General features: G+C 36.6%; 2 protein-coding genes, 1 long non-coding RNA gene and 1 pseudogene across 7 annotated transcripts; 1 reads left to right on the top strand and 3 right to left on the bottom strand.

The window, feature by feature from the left end:
- Positions 1 to 3,154: 3,154 nt before the first annotated feature.
- On the bottom strand, positions 3,155 to 8,380 carry LOC147510035 (uncharacterized). Of its 5 annotated transcripts, none has more exons than XR_015218719.1 (6): positions 8,042 to 8,380; positions 7,597 to 7,697; positions 7,355 to 7,500; positions 6,840 to 6,878; positions 5,227 to 5,379; positions 3,155 to 4,440 (listed from the first exon to the last, which is right to left on the bottom strand). It is a non-coding gene; the product is annotated as an uncharacterized LOC147510035 (long non-coding RNA). The 5 variants fall into 5 exon arrangements; XR_015218718.1 differs by having other exon boundaries at positions 7,597 to 7,687; XR_015218721.1 differs by lacking the exons at positions 7,355 to 7,500; positions 7,597 to 7,697; positions 8,042 to 8,380 and adding an exon at positions 7,070 to 7,114.
- Positions 8,381 to 8,692: 312 nt separating this feature from the next.
- LOC147510034 (cyclin-dependent kinase-activating kinase assembly factor-related / CDK-activating kinase assembly factor-like protein) lies at positions 8,693 to 14,472 on the bottom strand. Its single transcript, XM_086602114.1, has 5 exons — positions 14,013 to 14,472; positions 13,853 to 13,926; positions 13,667 to 13,770; positions 13,520 to 13,588; positions 8,693 to 9,253 (listed from the first exon to the last, which is right to left on the bottom strand). Exons 1-5 carry the CDS (start codon positions 14,081 to 14,083, stop codon positions 8,993 to 8,995), a joined length of 579 nt encoding a protein of 192 aa, XP_086458240.1. The 5' UTR covers positions 14,084 to 14,472; the 3' UTR covers positions 8,693 to 8,992.
- A 2,953-nt stretch (positions 14,473 to 17,425) lies between these two features.
- LOC147510033 (uncharacterized) lies at positions 17,426 to 18,097 on the bottom strand (annotated as a pseudogene).
- A 4,022-nt stretch (positions 18,098 to 22,119) lies between these two features.
- Positions 22,120 to 22,572, top strand: LOC147510032 (uncharacterized). Its single transcript, XM_086597988.1, has one exon. It carries the CDS (start codon positions 22,120 to 22,122, stop codon positions 22,570 to 22,572), a length of 453 nt encoding a protein of 150 aa, XP_086454114.1.
- Positions 22,573 to 26,974: the final 4,402 nt, after the last annotated feature.

The following is a 26,974-nucleotide window of genomic DNA, read 5'->3' as shown; positions in this document are numbered from 1 at the left end:
ACCATCAAATCATTGCACTGGATATATAATTCCCTACATAGTGGTAGGTAGCACCCATGTGATCACACCTAAAATTGAAGGTCGAGATTTGGATGAGATGAAAAAATGAACTATTTTAACAACTAGCCATTTGGCCCGGCCTATCATAGATAGCTAATTACTCAAAAACTTAAAGTCCACTTGAATAAATAATATATATATATTGATAGTTAATAATTCATTGCATACTTTGTTTGGAGAGTTTATGTTTTTCTAATATTTTTTGAAGGAGATTGCAAGCTCTCAAACCTTGATCTAGTAAGTGTAAAACGTACATATATCTTTTCTGGCTGATACATCAGCAGTAGCGAAAGACAAATTAATGTCAATTTCAAATCTAGATGAGAGTCCTACCTTAACTTTCTCAGCTGCTTGACGAAACATTTGGACAGCTAACTTGGCGATTATATTGTAGCATCAATTCCATGAATGCATTTGATCTCACTCACCAAATACTCCACTATGACATTGTCAAAGTCCTCCCCACCCAAGAAAGGACCGTGTTTTCCTACAATGTTGACCGACCGATCGATAGCCAAAAAAGTCAATTTCTTGAGAGGTCAATCTTCAAGAACACATTTTATAGTCTGTTTGATATGCAAATAAATTGGATTTCCAGTCCCAATTGATGTATGGATGAGTTGCTTGCCAAGTTTTGTGAGTGTAAATCCAGATATCAATCTTAGAACTATAGTTCGGAATTTCAGAATTTTCGGAATTCCGACAAATTCAAAAACCGAAATTCATTAAATTTCGACCTTGGTTATATTCGGAATTTCGGATAATTTCAGAATTTCAGATATTTCGACTCTATATTCGGAATTCCGTTTTTTTTGAAAAACCGAAATTCCGGGCGGAATTCCAGAGTTTCGTTCGGAATCACGAACTATGCTTAGAACTATATCGAACCACTACTTTATCTAAAATTGACTTCTTCCAAGGTCCACTCAACAGAAGATAATTATGTAATGCGGATACTCCTACATACTAATGCATCATAATAGTTATAAATAAGAATCGAGATCCTATTTTAATCATTAAACAAACTAAACAGAAGTTAATACACAATTGTTTGTGTTGTGACGACAATCAATGATTTAATGACATTTATTTACATTCGGAGTTCTATACATAGAAATAATGAAAATCAGTAAACTCGTAATGACTCTTTAGTTACCTAGATGTATATACAATTTTACAATTTATAAAAGATATATTTGAGAGCAGAATCCCAAGTCTCAACACACATTTTACAATGAAACATTCAATACAAAAGCAGTGTAATCTCTTATATTGTGACTATGTCTTTGTAACTGTCCCATACCTGTAGCACAATTACTATGAATTAGTTGGATTACAAAGTAAGGTAACCATGATTATTTATTGACATATCTACAAAAGTGTGCATGTTAGCGTAATTATCAACTCTATATTCAATCACAACATTACAAATCAAGTCACAGTATTTCCTATTCCATTCCATAGCTCAAAGTATTAGAAAACCTTAATCTTTGTTTCATCACAGATGTGGACGTTAGTTCAATATCTAAATTTCTCCACAAAGTTACTGACGGATCAAGTCCATAAAGAGTTAATTGTTTAATTAGGATTATTTAATTGAATAAAGTCGGAGGTCCTTAATGCGAGGTCCTTAAATGACCTAAAAATATTTCATGTACGAGGTTTGTGAATTGTTATTAACACTTCTCGCAAATAACTATTTGGCACAAACTATAAAATTACCATTGGCATTACCTTAACTTACCAAATGAAGGTCAACATATTCATCCCCTAGTTTAATGGGTCATATAAAAACTCATCCATAAACATTTTTTTTTTTATGAAGTTGACTTCCTTTCATCCTCTAGTTTGAAGGGACCTAACTATATAATGGATTAAATTCCAAAAACTCCCTTTATGATCAAAATCCCTATAATGAAATCAAACATATTGTTCTCTACCAAACTCATCCATTTCACTCTCACCTGGTTTTGGATTAAAAATTGACAACCGGATATTGTTCTCTAACACTGGTTTTGCAAAAATTGACAGCCCAACTAACTCTTCATTAGAATTCTCCACTTGGGACTGTATCATTATGACTACTTATTCCCATCTCTTCAAAGTAAGGCATGTTCAACCAAATTAGTTTGTTTTCATATTTAAATTTGCTTGGATTTAAATATGAAAACCAAAACCCACACACAGTTCCACATCTTTGTTTCATTCTTCTTCTTCTGTTCTTATTATTTTTATTAGTGAAGCCATCTCTTTCACATAATCACATTAATCTTGACAACCAAGAAAACACAATCGCGATGGCTAATGTTGCTCCCAACTTTAAGGTCAATTAGACTAGATACGACACAATATGATATCCCATTTGGTTATAAATTAAAGTAGATATATGATAATTGCCTTTTCATTAGAATCATTTCGACACTTGCCATTGGGCAACGAAATATTTGATGAGCCAAAATCAGTTCGATCAAAGATAACCACGCTTAGTTGTTGTTTAGCATTTGCATGTGCAAAGGTCGCTATCCCAATGTTGTTCGTAAAAGCGTCCATTGGCCCCTCCGCTGCATAGGCGGTTTTCGATGATGCAATCTTTGCAATAAAGAGAAGATGCCATAGTAAGCAAGAAAGAATGAGAGTTGTCCTCATTTTTGTTTGTGAGAATATTGAAGAGGCTCTCTCTAGGTTGTCTTCTTATATCCTTCCTCGAGTTGGAACACGTGCATTAAATGTGCTAGAAGGCAAAGTACTTGTTGTAGAATAATTTCTTTTTGGTCTTTTAGTTGATGAAGTTTGAGGTTCCAACCAGTTATAATGAGTTCTTGTCTTCCATGTAATTGAATGTTTTGTTCATTCTTTTCTCTTAGCATTTGGTCACCAATGACGACTAAAGTGTTGGCCTTTTCAGCCTAAACTGGTGATTATTGCATTGTGCCTAACTTGTCCTTCATACACATTAATGGATGCAGTAGGATTGATACATAGGAGAATTTCTTTTTGCTTCTTCTTGACTTCGATCATTGGCTCTATTCACTTAAAGACGTGTACCTAAGCAAGATGGGGATGTTTCACGTGTATGACTGCAGTATAAAATCTCTTTAGCTGAAAAGTGATAAAACTAATCCCGAATGGTAAGAGTATTTCAAATTTTTTAGAGCAATCTAAGAAAAAAAAAATCTCCTGCCCCACCCTTCTTCGATATATAGCTGGTTTAAACGTCCAGTTTTCCTTCTCGGCTAACTTATGATACCAGATTACCAGGTACACATAGTCTCTTGCTTGAGATAGCCTGTTGAACGCCCTTCCGGTAATCTACAAACATCGTAGGTAAGAAGTGATCCTTAAGAAAATTTTCCACAAAAGCAAGCAACCCATTATTCCTGCAAAAACATTAGAATTCAGAATGCAAATGGTTTTAAAATTTAAACTAAAATCAACACATCAGATATAGTTTGTTAAAATCATCAAAAGTGGTAAGCAAAAAACAACTTGAGTTTCAGATGTCTGGTGATCCACACAAAGAGACATGCTACATTGCACATGGATGCACATAACAAACAATAGATTGCAAAAGGCATAGAGCTTACCCAAGATGCAACCTTATCAGTAAACTGCAAAAGTTTCACCAGATCAGAGATCAGAAAAAGCAAACCCAAAAATATAAAAAGTTAGTCCCTTTAGTCACGGTTCAATTGGGTTTATGTATGGCTCACCCCAACATTTTCAGCCTAAAACTGTTGCAAGGCAAAACTGATCGTATACAACCAAGTAAAGTGAAAGATATTTTTAAATCCATGATGCAAATAAACCATTAAGTCATTGGACCTTCAAACGGCATAGCCATAGGATGTATCAATCAACAATACAAACTCGTGAATATTTTGTTCACTATTAATTTTTTTGTTGGATATGGGAATATATATGTTATATTTATATGACCATCTCGTTTTATATCTCAGTGTACATCTCGGAACTGACTGACGAACCTAAAAAGGGAACAAAAGGCTGATTTTTCGTAAATATGATCTCTACACCATAAAGATAATCCTCACAAATGATCAGATATTTATTAAGTTGTTAAAAAGGCGCCAACCCTCAAATGAACTAAATTATTGTGAGGATTAACATCACAAAAAATAAGTATTAATTCCTTGTGTAGGTTCGTAGCCTGTTATCAAATGATTACATCCTATACACAAAGATGCCCATGTATCCATTCCAAAGAAATATACATGCTACTAAAAAAACACGGAGCCGCAGTCGATATATAGATCTTTGCTAGATATATTCCTTGCTTTCGGGAAGGACATTTCAGTTCCATAACCTTCCCCGCAAAGACGTTTGGGCCCCTCCTACTCCATCCTTGGGGAATAAGATCAACTCCTATAACAAAGAATAGATTGTTAAGTAATAGCAGTGACCACTTACGATGCAAAATAAGCTAACTAACATGGACACTTCATATACTGAAAAAATTCCGTGTCGTGCATAATCTATTTATATAGTTACAACTCCATGATATGCCACTTTCATTGTTCATTATCTGTAAGGAGGTACTTTATAAGGTATTGAGACCAAGAATTAGTTGTATAACTAATGAATAGTGATAGTTTTATTTTTTGTTAGTTGTGTCCCTCTGTCTTACTTCATAATGGTCACCGTGTCAGACACCGATGTGCAAATCCCTGTTAATGTGACTTGGAAAATAAGAAAGAGAATTAAGACAACGTAAGGTCAAAATTCTAAGATCAAATTTGCACAAATTACAACTGATGCAATCTAATGCTTCTACCCTTAATTTTATCCTCGAATTAATTGCTATTTTTACTGTTTCTTTAAAAAAAAAAAAAAAGATTAGTATTTTAGGGTATTTAAGTTGTTTTTAATTTTGGGGTAACTTTTGTTACAAATGCAGCAAATTGATTTACATTTTAATAATAAAAGCTCTAATTATTATCAGGCAAAACAACGAAACAAAACTTCCAACCAGTTATTTTAGAGATTTTTCTAAAATCGCCAAACTTTGTGACAATGGTTATGGTCAGAAGAACCCTCGCGATTCAAACACCGAAATGAGATGCACAATCAAACCAATTTACTAATACCCGGACCAAGAATTCAAAAGCCTGAAAATGCAATATGTTTCCAAGGACAAAATCAAAAGCATACCGATTCATAGTCATCAAAAAGCACTTCGCCATCACTTCCATAGTAATACTCTTCGTCTATTGCATCTCCAACGACATTACCACCCATGTCTTCCTCATCGTCTATCATGTAATCAAACTCCTCTGCTCTAACTTGAGACATGATACAGACCCTCTGAAATCAAAGATGAGCCAATACATCAATCAATACGGTTTGTAATTGAAACTGCTTCAATTACCCTAACTCATACTTCAATAAATAATATTAATTTATAAATCAATTAAATCATACTACCATAATATTGTTGACCATGTTTGATCACGATAGTCGGTCGGTAAATTGGATGGCTCAATGTGCCAAAGAAAAGGGTGCAAAACTAATAGTGCTTGTTTCAAATGGCCAACCCCGGAAACTCGCTTTCGACAGATTTGAGAAAGCAGATTGTTACTAAAAAGAGGAAGAAGAAGGATTCCTTGGTCGGCCTTTTTGTGTTCCCCTGTTCAATCGGGGGTTCTTTGGGGCTAAGTATTCTTACCGGTGGATGGCATTGGCTTAGCGAACAATTGGCATGTCTTGCTTGATGCAGGTTCTCTCGGTCCCAAGGACATGGACTCACTCGGGTTGTCGCTCTTACGTCAGATTTTATTATTACATCATTTTACCGGTATTTGGCTCGATCCAACTGGATTTGGATGCCTTCTAATCAAGAAATCTTTGATGGGAAAACTGCAAAACCAAAGCGGGTGTTGGTTCGGAATGGTGAGGATTGTTCAGTCTTCCCCAATATCTATGTGACTCCATAGATGGTCTAGATGGGTTAGCGAGGAATTGAAGACCGGGTGATGATGCAAGTGATGAATTGGCGCTGAAACTAATACAGTCCACAGTTGCCTCCTTTTTACGGTGTGTTCGGTTCTTCCGGTGAGGGATGTTTTTGAGACCGATATGGATCAAGATAACAGCTCGAGCGAGGGATGGGGCAAGCACCATTTTTGAAGAAGGGGACAACATCTCGGTTGGGGAGGTCATGAGGAGTCCACTTTTTAGTGAAGACGAATCGTCCGACAACTCAATTTGGATTGATTTGGGTCGAGTCCATACAGATCGACAATCCGGGTGGATTGAATGGAAGATTGGGCTCCCCTTTACCTCCTTCTTGGTTTTTAGGCGTAAATAACCATAAGCGACTCTCTCCAAAACCAACTTCGAAGATATCTAAGAGCCTAATCTACGATGGTAGAGAAGTAAATTTTTGGACGAAATGGAGATCACATATTGTCTTTTGATGCATTTGTTTTGTTTCAGAACCCAAGAAGCGCACCATGTTAAAGAAGTGCACGAAGAAGAGCTCGTTGAAACCGCTCCATCTTCAGAGAGTAACAGGAAATGTGCAAATTTTGGGCATGATAGGTTCAGAGAAAAACTTGGTAATAGAATTAGGGCTTTTTCTCCTTGTACTACTTCTCTTATTCTTAGTTCCTGCCACTCATTTTCTCCACATAAAAATGCCCAATTGATCCAATTTACCAATTACAGATTCTGTTTAAATCTGAAATAAACACAATAATATAGTTACTTTTCATCGACAAACATAACAAAACATAAACAATAGCTGAAATTTAAGAAAGCCCAACCTTTCAATTGATTCAAACAATTGAATGAACCGTAACCATCTGGAATCAAACAATAACTAATCAATCGATCAAATTAAACACTTGGGCTATCTAATTGAATCAAAATACAATAAATTAACAATTTTTCAATACATATGATGGGGAAAAAAAGTAGAAATTCACCACTTTTTCAAATTAAAACAGATTTGCAAAGCAATGAAAGGGATAAAAAAAATGTTGCAATTTCCTACCATTATAAATAAAACCGCAAACCATTATTATTATTGGGATTCGTATTTGTTAATTTCTAATAACACTCAGCGTCACTTAAATGAATTGAATGATATATATATATATATATATATATGCTTTAACCTATCCAGATGATAGCATTTTAATTTTATTTTAGCAAATGATGTTAATCAGTCAACCGTAGTGTGGTAGGTGCACCTATGAAGCCAATGGCTCTAATTACTGCACACAAAGGCAGGACAAAGAAATATGTGGAAAGAGATATGAGAAGAGTAATATATTACCTGCCTCACAAACATCTGCGCACATGATTGAAGAAGCAAAAACCGTCTACCCCACTTATCGACATAATAGATTGCGACCAATGTGCTTGACACGTTTACAAAACCAGTAATGACAGCAGATAGCAACGAAACATTGACTCAAAGATCTGTCACACAAACAGATAATAATTACAATACAAACAAAAACTTTGGTTTAATAAACATCAAAGTTTCACTATTAATTTATAAGTAAAAATAAGCACCTTATCCCAACATTTTTTTAGCTTTCTTTCGAATTCTAATGTTTTGCAGCACACTATCTTCATGGCGTAGCTTCTTGAACCTGTACTCGCACTTAGAAAGACTAAAAAACATTAGGGGAAGAATTTGACCTTAATATTTGAAATTAAATGATGAAAAATGGTGATAGTGGTTGAAGTTTATCAATATGAGGCCTACTGAGCATAGATGATGTCAAACTAAAAAGCAATCATCTAGATAGATTGAATCTAAACGATGAAGATTGAACCAAAACAGAAATGAGGCTCCATGACAAAAAAAAAAGTTTAGTGCTAGAGGAGGCCTTACCATCAGAATCAACACTTGAAACAATTGATTTTAACAGTATCACTCAAATTAAACAGGTAAGAAAATGACAAATGTAGGTTAAAAAAAGGAGAGCAAGTTAAGGGGGAAAAAATAACTTACTTGCATCAAAAAGTAAAAGAAAAAACTTATGGCATAGAGACCACCAAGATCAGCGAGGAAGCTCACTGCATTAACAAACAATAAATCGATATCAGATTACTCGTGAAGACTATGAAGCTTGAGCATGAATAAATAGTATCCCCCTAGACTGCATCCTCCAAATTTAAATAGTATATATTCTAGAGAAAGAGATTCAAATGTCTACAGATTTAATCTATCCTTGCAGTAAGTTAGGATTTCCTTAGTTACTACTTAGCTCTCACTTTTCAGGTTTCCTTTTGTTTAAGAATGGAAATAAGATTTAAGAACGGAGATAAGATTTAAGAAATAGGTTTTTATATGCTTATCTATTTTGGGTTTTTATGTATTTTAGGCTACAAACAATTTAAATTGCCAAAAAAGGGCATAGAATTCATTTTTTTTTGGTAAAATCTGATGTATCAGTCTGAGAAAATAAAAGGGGGCTGACGTGGGTCATTGGGACCATTCTCAACTACTAAGTATTAATGGTCTTTGATTAAACTCCCACTGCAACACTGTAATATTGCATTTGAAACCAGTTTTCACACGTTTCAAGTTTAAATTATTAATGGGCATGTTTTCAGCAAGTGTAAGATCCACAGTAGAAATGCTTCAGCATACACCCTCAGCTTTAGTGAGATACTTGTTTTTTCCTTGACCACGCGTTACAGCACAAAGTACGGCCCCAGCCAAGTTTGTACGTATACAGGAACAAGTGTTCTAAAATAAATGTTACAGCTAGAGTCCGGAGTACCAGTGTGCAATTGCAAAGGAGAAAATAAGTGACAGTAACAGCGACAATGCCGATAACAACATTCTTTACACTCAATTTTCATGATCTCTTCTGAGCCGAGTCTTGTTACTGAATCTCTCAAACCAGGAACCTGTGATCATAGTAGACACCAAAAGAACAATAGTTCCACTGAGAAATCAAATCCACATGCTACCAAAAGCTTCTTCAATGGCCCTCCTTTTGCTTAGCTCCAATGACCACCCACCCGCCCTTGCTCGAAGCTCCATCATTTCTTCATCATCAGTTGCAAAACCGTGCATATCATGACCACTGCCAACTGGTACAGGTTGTGGAGCCATGCCTGTCGGTCGTGGTTGTCCAAATGCAATTCCTGGCATTGCAGGTGCATACTGCATTTGCCCACCAACACTTACCCCAACTTGAGAGCTTTGAATAACCTGTCACCAACGTTACCAAGAAATTAAAATTTTTAACCTGTGTGCTGCATGTCTCAACCGAGAACATGATTTTTTTGATGAAATCAATAACATGATTGGTAGTTGGAACAGTGTGAACCGAGAACTATAATTTAAAGTCATGTTTACGAAGTTCGACTGGATTTGTTGTCTGTTTGATTTCCTTTTGACAGTTCAAAGTCTGCACCTGCCAATGAGTGCGGCTAAAACCAACCTTCTCAACTCCTCAAGTACTGACCCATCTTCTCCTCCCTTTTGTCCTTTTACCCCGGCACCTATATACACCTTTGTGCACCCCTCTGTGTGTGACTGCATACAGGGATATTCTATACAAAGACTACATATGCATTAGCGTAATTCAATACTTCTAAGGTATATAATCCTTTTCGAGTTATTTACTAACTAGAAGAATACGATCACCTGCTACGAAGCACACTATGATTTGAGTTTCATACTCCAACTGTAAACCTAAATGAGGCCCTGCTTTACCTAAACTCGCATTTGAATGAAGCAAAGGGCTTCTTAAGTTCTTACAGAAGTTGTGAGAGTTCGGTTTCAACCCCGCTATTCATGAAGCAATAGACAAGATATCTAGAATAGCTTTTAGAAGTACCCATTTACTAATGAACCCAGAAAGAAGCTCCATATGTAAGAACAAGGAAAGATTATTAACACTTAACAATCTCATTGTGCCTTTGCACATCCAAGATATATGTCCTTTGAATCCAGATGTGATCCAGTGTCCACTGTAAGGTTCCTATATCACATGGTCATCTAAACCAAAGAGGACTGCACATCTATACCTCACCATAAAGAGCCATGCAATAAATCATAAAGAAGACCTCAAGGAGAGAATATTTTTTATCTGTGTCATCATTTAGTATTTTACTACCAATATAATGAGAGTCCAACAAACACAAAAGACATTTATAATAGTTGACTTATCTTTCTTAATGCTAAACGATTGTTGCAACACATTTTTTTGTTTCACTTTAGCAATATACTCACCAAGAAGTCCTTATCCAACCACTCAAAAAAATTGCTATGAGAGCATGCAACTTTCCATTACGCACTCAAAAAATTGTTTCGAGGAAAAATCTACAAGTCTTTGTATTACTGATGCAGGAGCATTGAAAACATCATGCTCATATCATCCAAAATTATGATGGCTGCCTCCTATGTCTTATAGTTATTAGTTTGATTATTTAGAAACTAGTTTCTATTCCATTAGTTGCATATTAGTATTACAAACAGGTTATTACGAAGTTTCTACTTTGGTTTCCTATACTATTCAGAAGTAGATTTTAGTATTTAAAGATATGTTAGCTTTCATAGTTAATTGGTTGTTAATGCATATTATATTCAGAGAATTGTTCTTCTAGTTGCAGGTTTAACCCTAGTTTTAGGTGTTTGTTTTCTTAATTGTTTATGATGTTTATCAATTCTTACAAGAAGATACATCAATTACTTTCTAAATTTTGGATAAGAAAAAGAACAAATCACATTTATGAGGGGATCCAGATTTAAATAAAAGGCTAGGCGACAGGGGAGGGTTCTTTGGAAATTCAATTTTATGGTTAGTGTACCGCTAATACCAGCCATTTGTTCCTCTCCACGGCCTCTCTATCCCGAACGAACCGGAGAGAAGCAAGTAGTAGTAGGTTGTCCCGGAGGGACTGAGGGAGCGTATGTAAGGGATAGACCAGTAAATCCCAAGGCTACTGGTCTTGCCTATGAGTCAGGGACTGGGTCTGGTCCCTGACCCCTGCTAGGTTATATATTCACTTACACAGCTTTCTTGATTGCCTCTACATCAGCCAAAATTTGGTTAATTCATTTTTTGAATTCCCCAACCAGAGAGGTCAATTTTAAACTATGCGTTTTTCAGAATTTTTTGCTCCACGAGGATCAAGATCAAATAAATAGTTATTCTCTTTCTGCCAAACCTGATAAGAGTGAAGAACTAGGGTTCGCTGCAGCAAATATATTATGTAAAATCAATGAACAGCTGACTTTGGGAGAAGACTTTCTGAAGCAGATCCTCGTGGTAGATGTCCCAGTGATGTCAACTCAAGGAACATTCTAGGGGCCTTCACGCTGCACCCTAACACTAACTCGAGTCTCTGTTGCTTGCCACAATCCTATGTATGAAAAAGTAACACCAATCAATACTAGCAGGGACTCATTACTCGCTTGCTTATACTTGCTTACCGGTAGAATTGATTCTCCCACCACTAAACTTACTTAGATTGGACTCATTTCTATCTATATCAAACCTTCAGCTTATTTGTAGTGGCTAATCGCCTTGTGTCCTTCTTAAGTGAGGTTTCTTCCTTATTACTCGTGGGCACCAGTTCCTATGCTTGTTTATGCATACCCTACCTACTATTATTTTTAGGTTGCTCATTTCTTGCTTTCTTTGCCTGGCTTGCTTGTTTGTGTTTAATAGTGAGTAATCTAATCTACTCTACCTATTCCTACACTTTTGAACTGGCTGGGGACTACTTGTTGGCAGGGTTGTCTCTATCTTATCACTGGATTGGGAATGAGACTATTTAACTCTGTCGAACAAGGTAAGCAAGCAAGTAAAACCCTAACACTGATGAGCTTGCTCTAATGAAACTACTAAATCTCAGATGCGCTCAGCAGATGAGCATATTTGCCTACTACTAATAAGGGGCTGAGTGTAGCAAACAAGCCAGGGTCGTTAGTCAGGTCGTTGGGACAATTGCAGAATGACTCAAGGAAGTTGATTTAGGACATTGAACCGGGATCATGGAGCAGGTACAGAAAGGGACGACTCGGAATTTATGGCTAATGGCCTTACTTACACCCGAGGGAGCAGGTTGTATGTGCTGAAGTCGGCTTCGGAAAGTGCTTATCCAGGTGTGTCATGATACGCCTTGCCGGGGCATACGAGTCACGAGGGCATATTACTGCAAATGGAGGAAGATGTGGAGCAGTATATGAGGGGTGCCACTCATCACCACTAGGCTCACACACAATGACTCAAATTCAAAACCGAACATGAATCTTTGGTTGGTTTCATTCGGCTCCTTTATGGAAGATGCTTTCTACCATTACAGAACAATTTTATATTATCATGTCCTCAGTCCACCCGCCTATTCGCTCTAATGCCTTCCATCTAGATCCAGACTTTAAAGGAACAAAAAGCAATCTAAGAACAGTGTAGCAGCAGTGCTAGATTTCTTTCTGAAAGGATATTTTCTTTTTCAACTGAGATGGGATTTCATAACTAATCGATTGAGCAGCGGCTCGTAGACCACCCAAAAAGGAATATTTATTATTCGATCCATGCATCGGTAAGGGAGTATTCCGCCTGAGAGGGAAGCACTCGCTTGAGCAGGTGTGGACAAAGCGGAAGCGAGAATGTCGTCGGTTGGGCCTAAGGTTTTGGTTTTGATTCCCACCTTCACCAGGGACAAAGGGAATAAAGTTCTCACTAACAAAAGGATAAAGGAATAAAGTTCTCACTAACCAAAAAAATGGACAAGAACGCCCAAATATAAACCAGCATTCAACTTCGTCAAACTCTACCCTACATGAACTGCAAAAGGTATCTGTGAAACGCTTCTTCAATTGCAGTCCACTTTCCTCATCTGTTTAGGCATCATTCTTTCCCTAAGTTTGTTGTGTTACTGGTATGACGGTGGACTGAACAAACAGTGCAGACCATGAGAGAGGGAGGACTTGAGATACATAGATGATGACCAATTCATTATGACGCGTGCATCAGTATTACTGTGGTCAGCCCCACAAGGCATGGATCCAAAGCAGAAGCCTCCTATTCTATCTACAACAAGGAATGCACTTATGTAGAGGCAGGCACACGATGTAGCTAAGAGCCTTGGATCATTTGGGAGGGAATGGAAGAAATTAACTTCATAGAAGCAAGGTGGAAGTCTTTAGTAAGGTCAAACCTCAATGACATAAACTGTTTTGCTTATCCCTCAACGAAAATGTAAAACTTGATAATATTATTTTCAGTTGATAATACAAGTGTAATAGGGTAAAGGCATGTTTTCACCTTCGCATTTCCTTGTATGTTGAAGTTCTCAACTTTTTGTCAATACATCTCTACATTTTCTTTCAGTCGATTAATCATGTATATCTTCAAACTAAAAGCCATGACCGAAAACACCAACTAAGTAACCTTACGTAAATACCTTGCAAATCCTTTCGAAGATCCTAAACATATTGCATAAATAATAGCTGAAAATGTCTTACCCCGTTACCAACATCAGTGTGTGCAATACCTCCCTTGCTAGCTGCCAAAGCTGCTGCTAGTTCTTCAGCCTGTCAAAACCAGACTAGTCAAAAGAAAAAACAGTATCTCAAAAACAGTGATTAGTAATCGAAAAATGTAAAAATTACCCTACGAGCGCGAGCATTCATAATCTGATCACCATTTTCTTCTTGGTACTTTGCAATTCTAGTTTCAATAGCAGGTACATTTATTCCTTCAATTAAATTAAACGCTGTACAAAAAAAAAAAAAAAAAATTATACTAATAACTAATAAAAGAGTAAAAAAAGTGAAAATGTGAAAGGCAAGACTGACTTAAGTCTTCAACTTCTTCCAAGTAGTCATTGTAGTCTCGTAAAGATGGAAAGTCGTCTTCTCTTTTATTAAATCTACAATAAAAAAAAATAAAAAAAATAAAACATAATAAGATAGAAATGTGATGAACGAAAACTAGAGACATAATTGTAGTACATACATGTTGGATATTCTTTTACGGATGGATATTTCTTTGGCGTAGGAATTGTTGGCTCCTGACCCCACCACCATATCACTCAACTCACTCTTGAGTCTTAGACAAATATTTTTTTCTTATTTTCAACAACCATTTTAGTTTTCGACTTTCCTCCGAAAAGTTTCGATTGACCGGTATTATCGGTCTATTGAGTGATTAAATCGGGTGGGTCGAGAAATCGGTAAAAACAAACTAATCGCCTCACAAGCGATACCAATAATCGGTCATCTTGGTCGATATTGATAGCATAGTTTGCAAGGTTTTGAGTATGCAAAACTTTACTAACTTGTGTTAACTGTTGCTATGATAGTTTTTTTTTTCACCTTCAAAATAAAGATAAATGTTAGAATCAAATAGACTTAGAGAGAACACCACCTTAACTTTAAGTAGATTGACCTTTATATATAACTAGTTAGGTAACCTCATTTCCAAGATACAAAGATTACCAGGATAAACACCAAGATAGAAAATTACAAGGTGTCCTATATGGGCTCAATGGTGGGCATCCATATAGGCCCACGGATTTCATAATACTCCCCCTTGGATGTCCACCATTCTTGTGGAAATTATGGTGGATGCATCTTTTGTAGCATTTTTCTGGATGCTCTATAACTATCCAATGACAATTGCTTCATTAAAACCTTGCTAAGGAAAACTTAGTGGGAAAAACCAAAGCGAAGGAAAAAGAGTACAACATTACTCAGAATCATTGTGACTTGCTTAATACTGTCTCATTAAAACCTTTACTAGGAAAACCCAGTGGGATAAAACCTAGAGAAGGAAAAAGATTACAGTGCATATGTCCTGGGACACATTTTTCAGGATGCTCCCCCTGTTCTATTACTCCCCCTGATAAAGACAAGTCTTTATATAGCTTGGTGGTGAACTCTGTGCATGCCGATCCCATATACAAGCTTTTGAAATTTATGCTTCGGTAGTGATTTAGTGAAGAGATAAGCAAGGTTGTCACTGGAGCGAACTTGCTCAACCTTAATCTGCTTTTTCTTCTGAAGCTGGCGAGTGTAAAATAATTTTGGCGCAATGTGTTTTGTCATGTCTCCTTTTATAAATCCTTCTTGAATCTGGGCTATACAAGCTGTATTATCCACATAAATAATGCTGAGAACACATATTATAGAAGGTAATTGACAAAAACTATGAATATGCCCAATTAATAACCTTAGCCATACACATTCATGGCTAGCTTCATGAAGAGCTAAAATTTCAGAGTGGTTAGAAGAAGTTTCCACTAAAGTTTGTTTAGTGGAACGCCAACAAATGACAATATTATCACTAAGAAATACATAACTTGTTTGGGAGCGGGGGTAACAGAAATCCTGAATTTGCATATCCCACAAACTTGGAACCTTTAGAATCCTTAAAACATGTTTTACGCCGTTCCAGTGTCTTTTAGTAGGCGCTGAGCTGTACCTGGCTAACAAATTTACATAAAAAGAAATGTCCGGTCTAGTGCATTGTGCTAGATACATTAATGTACCAATTGCACTCAAGTATGGTACTTCAGGACCCAATTCTTCTTCATTTTCTTCTTTGGGGTGATATTCACTAAGACGATTGTACCACAATCTTCCAGATTGTTTCAAACCTTACAATGAACGTCTTAGTTTGATTGAGTACATACTCCTTGATTTTGCTTCAGGCAAACCAAATCCTTCATGGATTTTCATGTAAATATATTTGTTTATGTCCCCATACAAGTAGGCAGTCATTACATCCATGAGTCTCATATCTAAGCTTTCCGAAACTGCTAAACTTATTAGATATATTAAAGTTGTAGTGTCCATAACAATAGAGTATGTTTCTTCATAATCAATCCTAGGCTTCTGCAGAAAACCTTGTGCCACAAGACATGCCTTATATCGAGAAATTTCATTTTTCCTGTTTTGTTTTCGAACAAACACCCATTTGTAACCTACAGGGTTAACACCTACTGGGGTTTGTACTATAAGTCCAAGTACACCACGTTTATTGAGAGACTCTAATTCTTCCTTGATGGTAGCTTCCCATTTTTGGCCAATCAGATCTTTGTTGACATTCTTTTATACTACGTGGTTCAGTTTCGTCCTTGCCCTTGGATATTTCAATAGCTACCATATATGCAAATACGTCATCGATGGTCATATCCTTTCTGTCCCACATTTCTCTCGAATACGCATGGAATATTGAGATCTCATCATTTTTTGGTACCAGTTCCTCTTCAGGGGTTTCCATAGTTAATTCGTTCATAACCTCTACTGGGGTTTTAGAGGAAGTTGGTGTTCCGTGCATAACCTCTTATGGAGTGTTTTGCACAATTTGTTCTAGAGTATTATTGGGGCATAATTTTTCAATTGACCTCCTCTTCCGGGGAGCCGAGTCTTTGAAGCCTATAGGTCTGCCACGCTTCTGGCGTGCAACAGATTCATTTGCAGCTATATTCAAATTTTGTCCAATAGGGACATTAATCTTAGCAGGTGTATTTATAGTTGGAACATGTGACCTAGTAATTTTTTCTGCATCATTGAATGCATCAGGCAATTTATTTGCAATTTCTTGTAGATGCAAAATTCTCCTAACCTCATATTCACACTGAAGAGTTCTGGGATCTAAATGAGATAGAGTGGGAGTATTCCACTTCAATTCTCGTCATTCTTCAGGAACTGGTTGTCTTGCTAGGATAAGCTGTTCTTCAAGAACTTTCTTATCTCCCCTTAACGGCGGGAGTACTGTTCTCATCAAAATACGATCCATACATTTTTAGAGAAAAACATATAAAAATAAATTAATGTAACCTAGACAATCACACAATAATAACTAATTTATTCTAATTCCAAATTCAAAATAATATCGAAAAAACAATAGTTACTATCACCTAATGAGGAAAAGTCAAACTTAAGAACAAAAAATAACTAAATTGTCTACCAATCAGTTAAGTAATAGTAAAATTTAGATCTTCTAGATCTAGTTTGGTAATGGTTCAAACACATTACCACATTACACATTACCACATCTTCTAGATCTTCTAAAAGTCAAATGCTTCATTATTGAGAGGTCAGCCATCAGCATCCTCGAAGAAATCATTACAATTCAAGGGTGTAATGTCCAATGGTATTCCAGTATCAAATCCTTCCACCACATTTGTCTCCATCTCCATGGCATTAACAGAGGCCCTGTATTTTTCTACCAGATGTGCCGGTGTACAACAAGTACGTGACCAATGCCCAAGTTCTCCACATCTGTAGTAGGTGCTCTCTAAATTTTGATTTTTATCTTTCTTAGTAGGGTGCGCGGACAACCTCTTTTACTTTTTGAATTTCGTACTATTATTTGGGTGTATATAACTATCTCTTCTAGAGTAGTTATTATATCCACCTCTGTTAGATTTTTCTCTTCTGGAGAATTTGTCTTCCCCGTCCCATTTTTCCTCTGTCTTGACCAAGGTTGACATTTGCTTCAGGAATTGCCATCGCTCTAGTTGGTCTAGAGTTATGGTTCTTGATTAAAATGTTACTATTTTGCTCTGCAACAAGGAGACATGTTATAAGATCAGAATATTTGGAGAATCATCGTCTTTCTCGATACTGCTGCTGCAGGAGCACATTCGAGGCATGAAAGGTAGAAAGAGTTTTCTCTAACATCTGCTCATCAGTTACATTTTCACCACACAATTTCAACCGAGAAACTATATTAAACAAAGCAGAGTTGTATTCAGAAACTGTCTTATAGTCTTGGAACCTCAGGTTGAGCCATTCACTTTGAGCATTTGGTAGTATGACCATCTTCTGGTGATCATACCTATCCATCAGGGATTTCCAAAGACATACTAGGTCTTCCTCTATTAGGTACTCATTCTTTAAGTCGTCATGAAGATGATGACGTAGGAATATGAGAGCTGTGGCCTTTTCCTCTAGACTCATTTTGTTTCCTTCTTTAATAGCATCACCAAGTTTTTTAGATTGTAAATGGATCTTGGCATCCAACTGCCATGATAAATAATTGTCGCTTCTAATTGAAAGAGCTTGAAAAACGAGTTTAGTAAGGTTTGACATTCTTTCAAGTAACTGTAATAGATTAAACGTACATACAGTTAAAAAAAATGTATTAAAAAAAAAATTGATGGCATCAAATATTCATGTTCATCTACCATTTCATAGCAGTATGTTACTAGACTACCAGATTTTGCACATTGAATTACCAATTCTGGTTATGCAGATGGAATACTTCCGTTTAGTTTATAGAAGACATCATGAAGTGTAGTGAGTTGTGATAGTGATGCCATATCGCCATGTCCATTTTCCTTGCACAAATCAACAAATGTATCTCTGACCAAGTTATACTGAATGTAAACTGGTGGTATGGCAGTGCCCTATGGCTAAACATGATTGATTCTTCCATGCTGGGCTATTCATCCATTTCAAAACCTTAATTAATAGACTTCCCATATGTCACCTTTTAGATGTTAAGTTATAATCATCATTGACATAATAATATCATGCATGAACCTATATTTGTCATTTTATTTTTTAAAATTTTCTTATTCGAGTGATTAATAGTACGTACAATCTTTACAAGATGTCAAGAACTGATTATAGTACTATATATGTTATAGTAAATAGAGAAAATGAACATGTCCTTCTTTTTAAACACCTTGTATTGACAACTTGCGATGATGAGCAGAAGAATATGGTACTGAGAAGTTGATAGCTCATTGAGTCTTCGTGCTGATAACATGTTAGAATTAAATAGACTTAGAGAGAACACCACACTAACTTAAGTAGACTGAATCATGGAGAGAAATCTTATTTATTGAGGTAAGTCTGAATGGGAGGAGGTTAATTACCTTTATATATAACTAGGTAACCTCCTTTCCAAGATACAAAGATTACCAGGATAAACACCAAGATAGAAGATTACCAGGATAAACATCAAGATAAATGATTACCAGGATAAACACATATGAGGAGGTGTCCCATATGGGCTCAATAGTGGGCATCCATATAGGCCCACAAATTTTGTAACAATAATATAGATTTAGGTCTAACAATAAAAATAAATCATTGAACAAAAGTCTTCACGTTTGGTACTATTGCCCGTGCCATACGGCATTGAAAACCTAATCAAGGCTAGTCCATTACTCATAAGCTCAATAATATCAACAGTCCCTAATGTCAATTGGGCCAGCCCAGTAAGCTCAACCAACCCTATATTAAAAAAGAACAGTATCAGGCCAAATTTGGAGGCCCAACAATATTTATAAGCATAGCCGCCATTGTTGACTTTTGAGTGGTTTTTGAATAGATCTCACGGGTACTAATTTGTTTTAACAAAATTGCACAAACTCAGGAGTCACTTGGATTCACCATGTCACAACTTGTAAAATGCTACATGAGCCATTGGATGGGGCCCGTCATACCGACTTGTATTATTAGATAGATTTCATCAAAGACCATTTAAGATGATGGTAATTAAAAAAGGTCTTATAAAAAATTATAGAAGTAAGAATAACAAACAACATATATATAACAGTAGGGTATACCACTCCAACAAGTTCAGTTTAGCGGCGGCTGCTTGAGAACATTCCTGAGCTTGCTCATAGCCAACCATTGGCATCCTAGTTACTCTACACAGAGGCAAGTCTCAACCCACCCGCCCATAAATAAACAAATTAATAGGGATAATATAACAACTTTTCTCCCTTCTGATGGATGAATTTTCGTTGGTTTTTTTACATTGAGACAACCTAAAATTGTTTGATCAACACCACTAATAGGAACATGTATTAGAAAAGTAAAAAAAATATTGCTACCCACATTTGTTAGGTTACTCCAGCGCGGAAATTGAAGTTTGGGTGCTTGACAATTGCAACAATGAATTATATTTGGCATTGATTGCCACAGCCGCAATGTTTGCATTCATATTTTGTTTTGAAGAGGAGTGACAGAAAGATAGGCGGAAGAAAAAGGAGAAAGGAGAGAGAAAGAGAGGTTGACTTCAAGTTGATGGTTGATTATGTGGGACATTATACATCGATTTGATAGAGTGACCACAATTCTTAAAATTTCTTTCTCAAATAATCACCACCCAGTCATTAAAAGCTATGACCAAAGTATTTTGTTCTTGTGTGATGAAAACTTCAATCGTTACTGACCACGAAACCTAGGATTCAAAGCTTCAAAATAAAAAGGTATGTTTTTAATATGTGTTCTTGTGTAATGAAAGCTTTCATTAGGGTAATTTCTCAAATAGACCATGATAATGTCAATTCCTTCTCAATTAGACCACGCCCACACATTTTGACTTTTCAAAGGTATTTTTGACTATTTTGCCCTTGCGCATACTTCTAGACAAAAACCACGTGGACTAGCAAATTTGGTTTCGTCAGTTCCGTCGGTTCCTAACGTGATGTGATTTGTTGTAATTAGCAACCACATGATTATGTTGAGATGAAAACTTGAAAATGAAGGGCCAAGATCGGTTTCGCCAATTTGGATAAAATCTTATAGTTTCATCCAGATACAACAAAGGGCAAAATCGTTTTAGCCATTTTTTACTGTATTATTGAAAGTGAAGTTTGATTGTTGAGATTAGAAAGTGAAGTTTGATTGTTCAAATGATGAGAAAGATAATAGACATATTATAGTGCAAAATGTATCAACAAGTGCAGAAGAAAACAATGGTAAAACAAAACAACATAAGAACAGAGAACATGACTAATGAAAATAAAACCTAAACAACAAAATAAGACCAGACAAAATCAGTCTTCTTCATCATCATCGTCCTTGTCCTGCTCGTCATTAGCACCCCCATCATCGTCCTCCTCCTCGTCATCGTACTCCTCGTCATTGTCCTTCTTCTTCTTCTTCTTCATAGGAATATCTCCAACATAGTAGGGATCCTGAAGCCAATCGTCTTCTTCTTCTTCTTCTTCTTCGTTTGTGTAATCGTCAGTAAAGTAGGTATCCTACTTGTCCGAGTTCTCTTCATCGGAATAGTCGGTTGTAGGAGGGGTGTCATAATTTGGGATGGTTGGGATGGCTGGAGGTGGCATTAAAACTATTAAAATTAACAGGAACAAATTATTTAGAGACATGTTGTTATGTTGAAGGTATTTGGTTACCTTTTACAGAGAAGAGTATGTTGGATGTGGTGAATGTAGTCTCCACAGTGTTAAATAGTAAAAAAAAATAATGGGAAAATCAATGGGTTGGTAGAAAATTTAATGGTTCATACTTATCTATAAATCTAACGTATATTGGAAGTGAAATAGTCTAAATGCAATTAATTGTGTGAGTGAATTAAGTTTGACACATAAAATAACAGAAAAATATCAGAATAATGAGTGAAATTTAATTGCTGTTAATTGCTGATATAATAAGAAATAAAGTATGTCTATCACAAGTTTATAGTGGTTGCATTGATAAGTGTATTTTGGCGGGAAAAAAATTAGGACGTGTTTCCCCAAAAGTTACCGAAAATTTATTAAGGTTGTTGAGTGCCATGTGTCAATCATCTCAATATATATTGAAACCCAATTAATTACATAAATTGAGGGGGGAAAGTTGCTATTTCTCTATTTCCGATGAAATACGAAATTAAGAAAAAAACAGTAAAATTCGAAAGCCTAACTGTTATTGCCTTTCATTAAAATTGTCCAAATTCGAAAGTTTAAGTTTACTTGTTACTTGTTAGAAAAATGAGGAAGCTGAATTTGACTTGTCGAATGTCACTAGATAAAATACACAAATTGTTCAATGCTTTTAGTGAGGAAGAAAAAGAGGATTTTCAAAAATCTTGCTTTTGGAGTTTTATGCAAGTCCAAAGAAATATGCACGCAACAACTACACTTATTTGTGCCATTTATGTGCACAAAGTTGGTAGATTTTGTTACCGGATCGGTAAGAAAGATTTGGTGTTTAAAAAAAGCGATGTTGCTTTGATTATGGGTCTCAGTGTGAAACCTGTAGCAAACTCATTCTACACAACAGACATGTAGAAGAAATCATCTGATTTTCGTTCGCGGTTTTTTAAAGGAACTACAACTGGTGAGAAAGAAATATTAGTAGCTCTACAAATGGCAAAATCCAGTGGTAAGGATGATAAAACTGATATTTTTAGGCTCAATAGGTTGTATATGTTGCTTCAAGTTGTTCTTCCTGGATCTACTAGGACTATAGATGGAAGGTTTATTGATCTTGCAGAGGATTTAGTTGCTTTTGATAAATTTCCATGGGGCACTCCTTTGTTTGAGATGTTGGAGTACTATCTAGATAATATTTACGAAAATGTTATAGAACAAAGGGATTCATATGCAGTTTATGGTTGTGTGATATGCTTCGATGTTTGGGCATACCTTCACATCCTGTCTCTTGGGGCTTGTAGGGCAGTGGAAGGTATATTCCCAAGAATACTTGACTGGGAAGAGTTGCCTTCCAAGAACTTACATCTCCAAACTTGGAAGAAAAAACTCCAGCCTTTGAAAGGTAAGGTTGTAGCTTTTGACACTTTAGATATTGGTGAAGATTAAAGTAAAGAAGATGTAATCAAGGAGGCTCTGCAGCAACAGGGCACCCAAAGTGCTGTATCAGTTTCAGAGCCCTACACTAGTAATGAAATGCTTGAGAGACATGCTGAATTACTCAAAGGCTTTGTAAGTGTAAAACTCTGCTGAATTACATATTTTGTACTCATATGATATGCTGTATAACTTTGTATATCAGCAATTACAATTTATTTATATATATCTTTAAATGTTTAAATGTGGATATTACCTTTGCAATGCAAGTAAGTGAAGAGGTTATGGTGGTTAGGAAGGAGATCAAGAGTGAAATAAGGGCAGGTATGGAGACAATAATGCAAGAGTTTTTTCAGACTGTGAGGAAAGTAGGTAGTGTAAATGAAGGTTCATCTGAGGGGATTATGAAGGGACCGAGATCAAAGAGAACAAGGGGAACGAATTCAAGGTCTCCCATTGCTGATGCTGTTGTCCAAGAACCTAGTACAAAGTCTGCTCAAAAGAAGGTGAAATCAGTTGAGAAAGAAGTTATGGATTCAAGATCAAAGAGAACAAGGGGAAGGAGTTCATGGTCTCCCATTGCTAATGCTGTTGTCAAAGAACCTAGTACAAAGTCTGCTTAGAAGAAGGTTAAATCAGTTGAGAAAGAAGTTATGGATTCAACAGCTGTGAAGAAGTCATCATCTTCTAAGAAAGTTTCATTTGATCTTTCTACTGAGACTACGGGGAAAAGAAAAAGACCATTGGAAGATGGAATTTACATTGAAGTCGTCCAAGATGGCAAAATCCGTTAAGAGTTTAGAATGGTAAAGAAGAGGGGGAAATCAGTGACCAGGGAGCAAGTGAGAGTCCAACCATCAAGATCAAGTAAAAAAGTAGCGGTACAGGCTACCAAAACCCGAAAGATTTGCAACATATGTGAAATAACTGAGAAAACAAAAGGATTGGAGATTAAGAAGGAAGCAAAGAAACCAAAACGAAGAAAGAATCTTATTCGTGCACATGAGTCAGAAGATGAAAATGATGTAGAAGAAACTGTAGGTGAGAGATTTGCAGCTAATGTTTTGAGAGAGATTAGTGAAGAGATTCCCAAGACTGGAGGGGATTTTGAAGTTGATAGTCAGCAAGATCTACATGAGGACATGGTTCAGGAGCCTTCCAATGAGTCTTTCAATGATGATCAAGATGATCAAGATGATCAAGATAATGTTGTAGAGGATCAACTGACTGTTGCAGAGGATGTTACACCATTGCCTTCTAGACAGTTGGTCATAGTTGTTATTCCTTTGTAACAAACAATGCCCAATGCTATCTCAGATGTTGTTACTCCTGAGGCTATAGACATAGATTTTCATGAAGATCATGTTGATGCACTCCTTAACAATGAAATGGATAAGGTCCATTTCTCTGCTTTGCTTTGTGCCATTGGTGACATAACCGTGTTGCCAACTTTGTCACCTACCAGAGGAACAACTGATGAAGATGTTGTGGACTATCAACATGAAGCTATTCTTTGGCGATCAAACATGAGAATGATGTGGATGATGATGAAACTGTTGCTGAGCAGTCCAAACATGAGAATGATATGGATGATGATGATGAAATTGTTGCTGAGTGATAAGAGCACAAAACTGTAGTTTTAACCCTGTAACAGTCATACTTTTAGACCAATTATGTGAGTAATAATTAAGAGTTAACACGATTCGTGTTTTATGCATTTCGGGCTTCAAAGTCCATTATGTGCAGAAATGTGCCACTTTAGCGAGATAAAGGAGCAAAGGTCGGTTACTAAGGAGTTCCGTGATTAAAGGCCAAGATTCAAGAAGACAAAGCCTTTCTAAAGCCCGGTCAAAGCTGAAAAGTCAAAGTCCACGCAGGCAGAAACAGTGCACAAAGTCAACAAAACTTCCGAAGACCATATCTTTGGACTCAGACCTCAGAATTGGGCCTACCTTATGTTAAAACGACCGGCTCGGAAAGAGCTTTCCAATGGTCCAAACCTTGACCCAATCAGAGGAGCAGAAGTGGATGAAAAGTCTGTTGAAGAGAACTGCAGCTGAAGAGGCCTTTTTGGACTGAAAGAATTGGGTTTTGGGCCTGATTCTCTGGCCCAAAACATGGCTCCAAGCCCATGCACAATTTTTGGATCTGAGAGTATAAAAACCAAAGCTTCACTCTTTGTTAAGGGTAGATAGTTAGACCTAGATTAGTTAGCCTCCATTAATTAGTTTTAGAACTTAGTTTAATTAGTTTCAATTCATTGTATTAGATTAAACCTTTGAATCTTGTTCTTCACTTGATTAGATCAATAAAGTAGTATTTTTATCAATTTCAATTTTTGTCATTTCCATTTCCAGATCTAATTTCAATTCTTGTTCTTATTTCATTTTAGTCATTAAATTAGATTTCATTATTGTTTAATTAAGTAAATTTCAATTCTTTACATTATGTTTAGTTTAGATTCAATGGGAAATGTTAGTTTGATGAATCAAGGCTAAAACCTCCATTAGAGGGGTTGATGAAGCCTTGATGAAAACTTAGTTGTTAGTGTAGAATTGTTTGTAGATTCTATTCCACTCTAGAAGGTCGTGTTTCGCCATGAGAATGGGTGGACGACCTCACATGCTAGTTAGTATTTGGTAGAAATGCCACGAACACTAGGGATTAGAACTCGAAATTCTTGCCGTAAGAACGTAAGAATCGAGATACAACAATCTATGCTAGGTTATTAAGTTGGATTCGAGGTGGATTCAATTCCCCTTCTAATCCTTTATCTAGATTAAAAAACAATCATATTTCCATAGCATTCGTAGTTTAAATTAAAATAATCAATTTCATATTGCATCGTAGTATAATTCCCCCTCGTAAAACTCTCATAGACTTAAGACCGACTAATTAGATTAGAAAACATCCATGCTAGAGCACTAGGAGTGGAACGAATTTGTTACTCCACGCTATTTCGATAGAATTGAGAGTAGAAAACTTTGATAAACATAGACACATAATTTAGTTTTAGTTTAGTTACGTTTTAAGCTCATCGTTCATTTCGTAGGTAGACTATTCATTATATGTTTTATCAAATGGCGCGGCTGCCATCTTAGTTACACTTTAGCATTGTTTTCATAGTAGAATTAGTCATTTTTAAGTCCCATTAAACCCACCCACCCTTGTTTGATTCATACTGTGGTTATCCGTTTTAGCATCGAAAAATTCCGGGAAAAATTACGCGGGCTTGCGATCGCGCTGCGCGCCGCCGATCGGACTTCGAGCGACCGCCCCTCTTCGTGAGCGACCGCCCCTCCCTCTTTGGGCATCGGCGACCTGCCCTCTTACCAAAGCGCGACCGCCCTCACTTATTGGACCGCGGGTGATGGCTTGACTATCTTATCAGCGCCTCTAAGTTTGAAATTTGCGGATTTCCACGAGGTTTGTTTGAATTTTGATTTTTCAAGTTTTCAGTGTTTTAACTTGTTATATACACGAACACGTGTAAACAAGGCGCTATTCATAAGCGAAGCAAGGACTTAATCAGGTATTCCTTTCTTCCACACCTCGCATCTCCGGTTAGAGGTTTCTACTAGTATATCGTAATTGTTTGGAGTGTTGTTGCATGTTTAGTTAAGTTCGACTTAGTCTTGCATGAGATTAAGATCCGGTCGAAGAAAACAACTAACGTAATTACGACGGCAGCGTTAACAAACAAGTCTATCTAGTTTCCCACCCACTACACCTCTAGCTGCTATTTCACACACACCACCGATATTATGGTGAAGAAAGAAAGAGACTCCTCTCTCGACTTTTATAAAGCCTTGGCGATAGCCCTAAATCTTGCATCGTTCTAGCGGACCCGATTGGGGATTTCCGCATCCCCAAATATATTTAATTTGTTACCCGTTTTTCATGGTTTAGACCATGAAAAACCTTATCACATACGTCGTAGGATTGAACAAGTCCTTACAACATTCCACCATCCTACGGTTGGTGCGGAACAAATTAAATTGAGGGTATTCCCTTTCACCTTAGCTGATAAAGGCGGCGTCTTGGTTAAGCGCCCAAAGCGCTAATTTTTTGGACTCGTGGGCCAAACTTGTTCAAATTTGTTTATGGAACATTTTACCCCCCCTAAAGGCGGATGAAATGCTTTCCAAGATTCACTTCTTTCAATGAGAATCCTCATGAATCATTTTCAGAGGCTTGGAATCGTTTCACCGATCTCCTTATAGAGTGTCCACACCATCACCTAGCAAAAGACACGTTAGTTAAATTGCCTTTTTCAAAGGACTTCTACACCACCATAAAGAAGTCCTAGACATAATGAATGGGGGTAGTTTCCTAAGTAAAGGAGCACCGAGGCATATAAATTTTTGGAAGATCGGACTAAAGCGTAATAATAATGGGGGTAGTGGCGATTACT

Source organism: Coptis chinensis, chromosome 3 (genome assembly GCF_015680905.1).
Source record: "Coptis chinensis isolate HL-2020 chromosome 3, ASM1568090v1, whole genome shotgun sequence".
NCBI lineage: Eukaryota > Viridiplantae > Streptophyta > Magnoliopsida > Ranunculales > Ranunculaceae > Coptis > Coptis chinensis.
The sequence above is the reverse complement of the archived record's forward strand: the minus strand, read 5'-3'. Positions and strand labels throughout refer to the sequence as shown.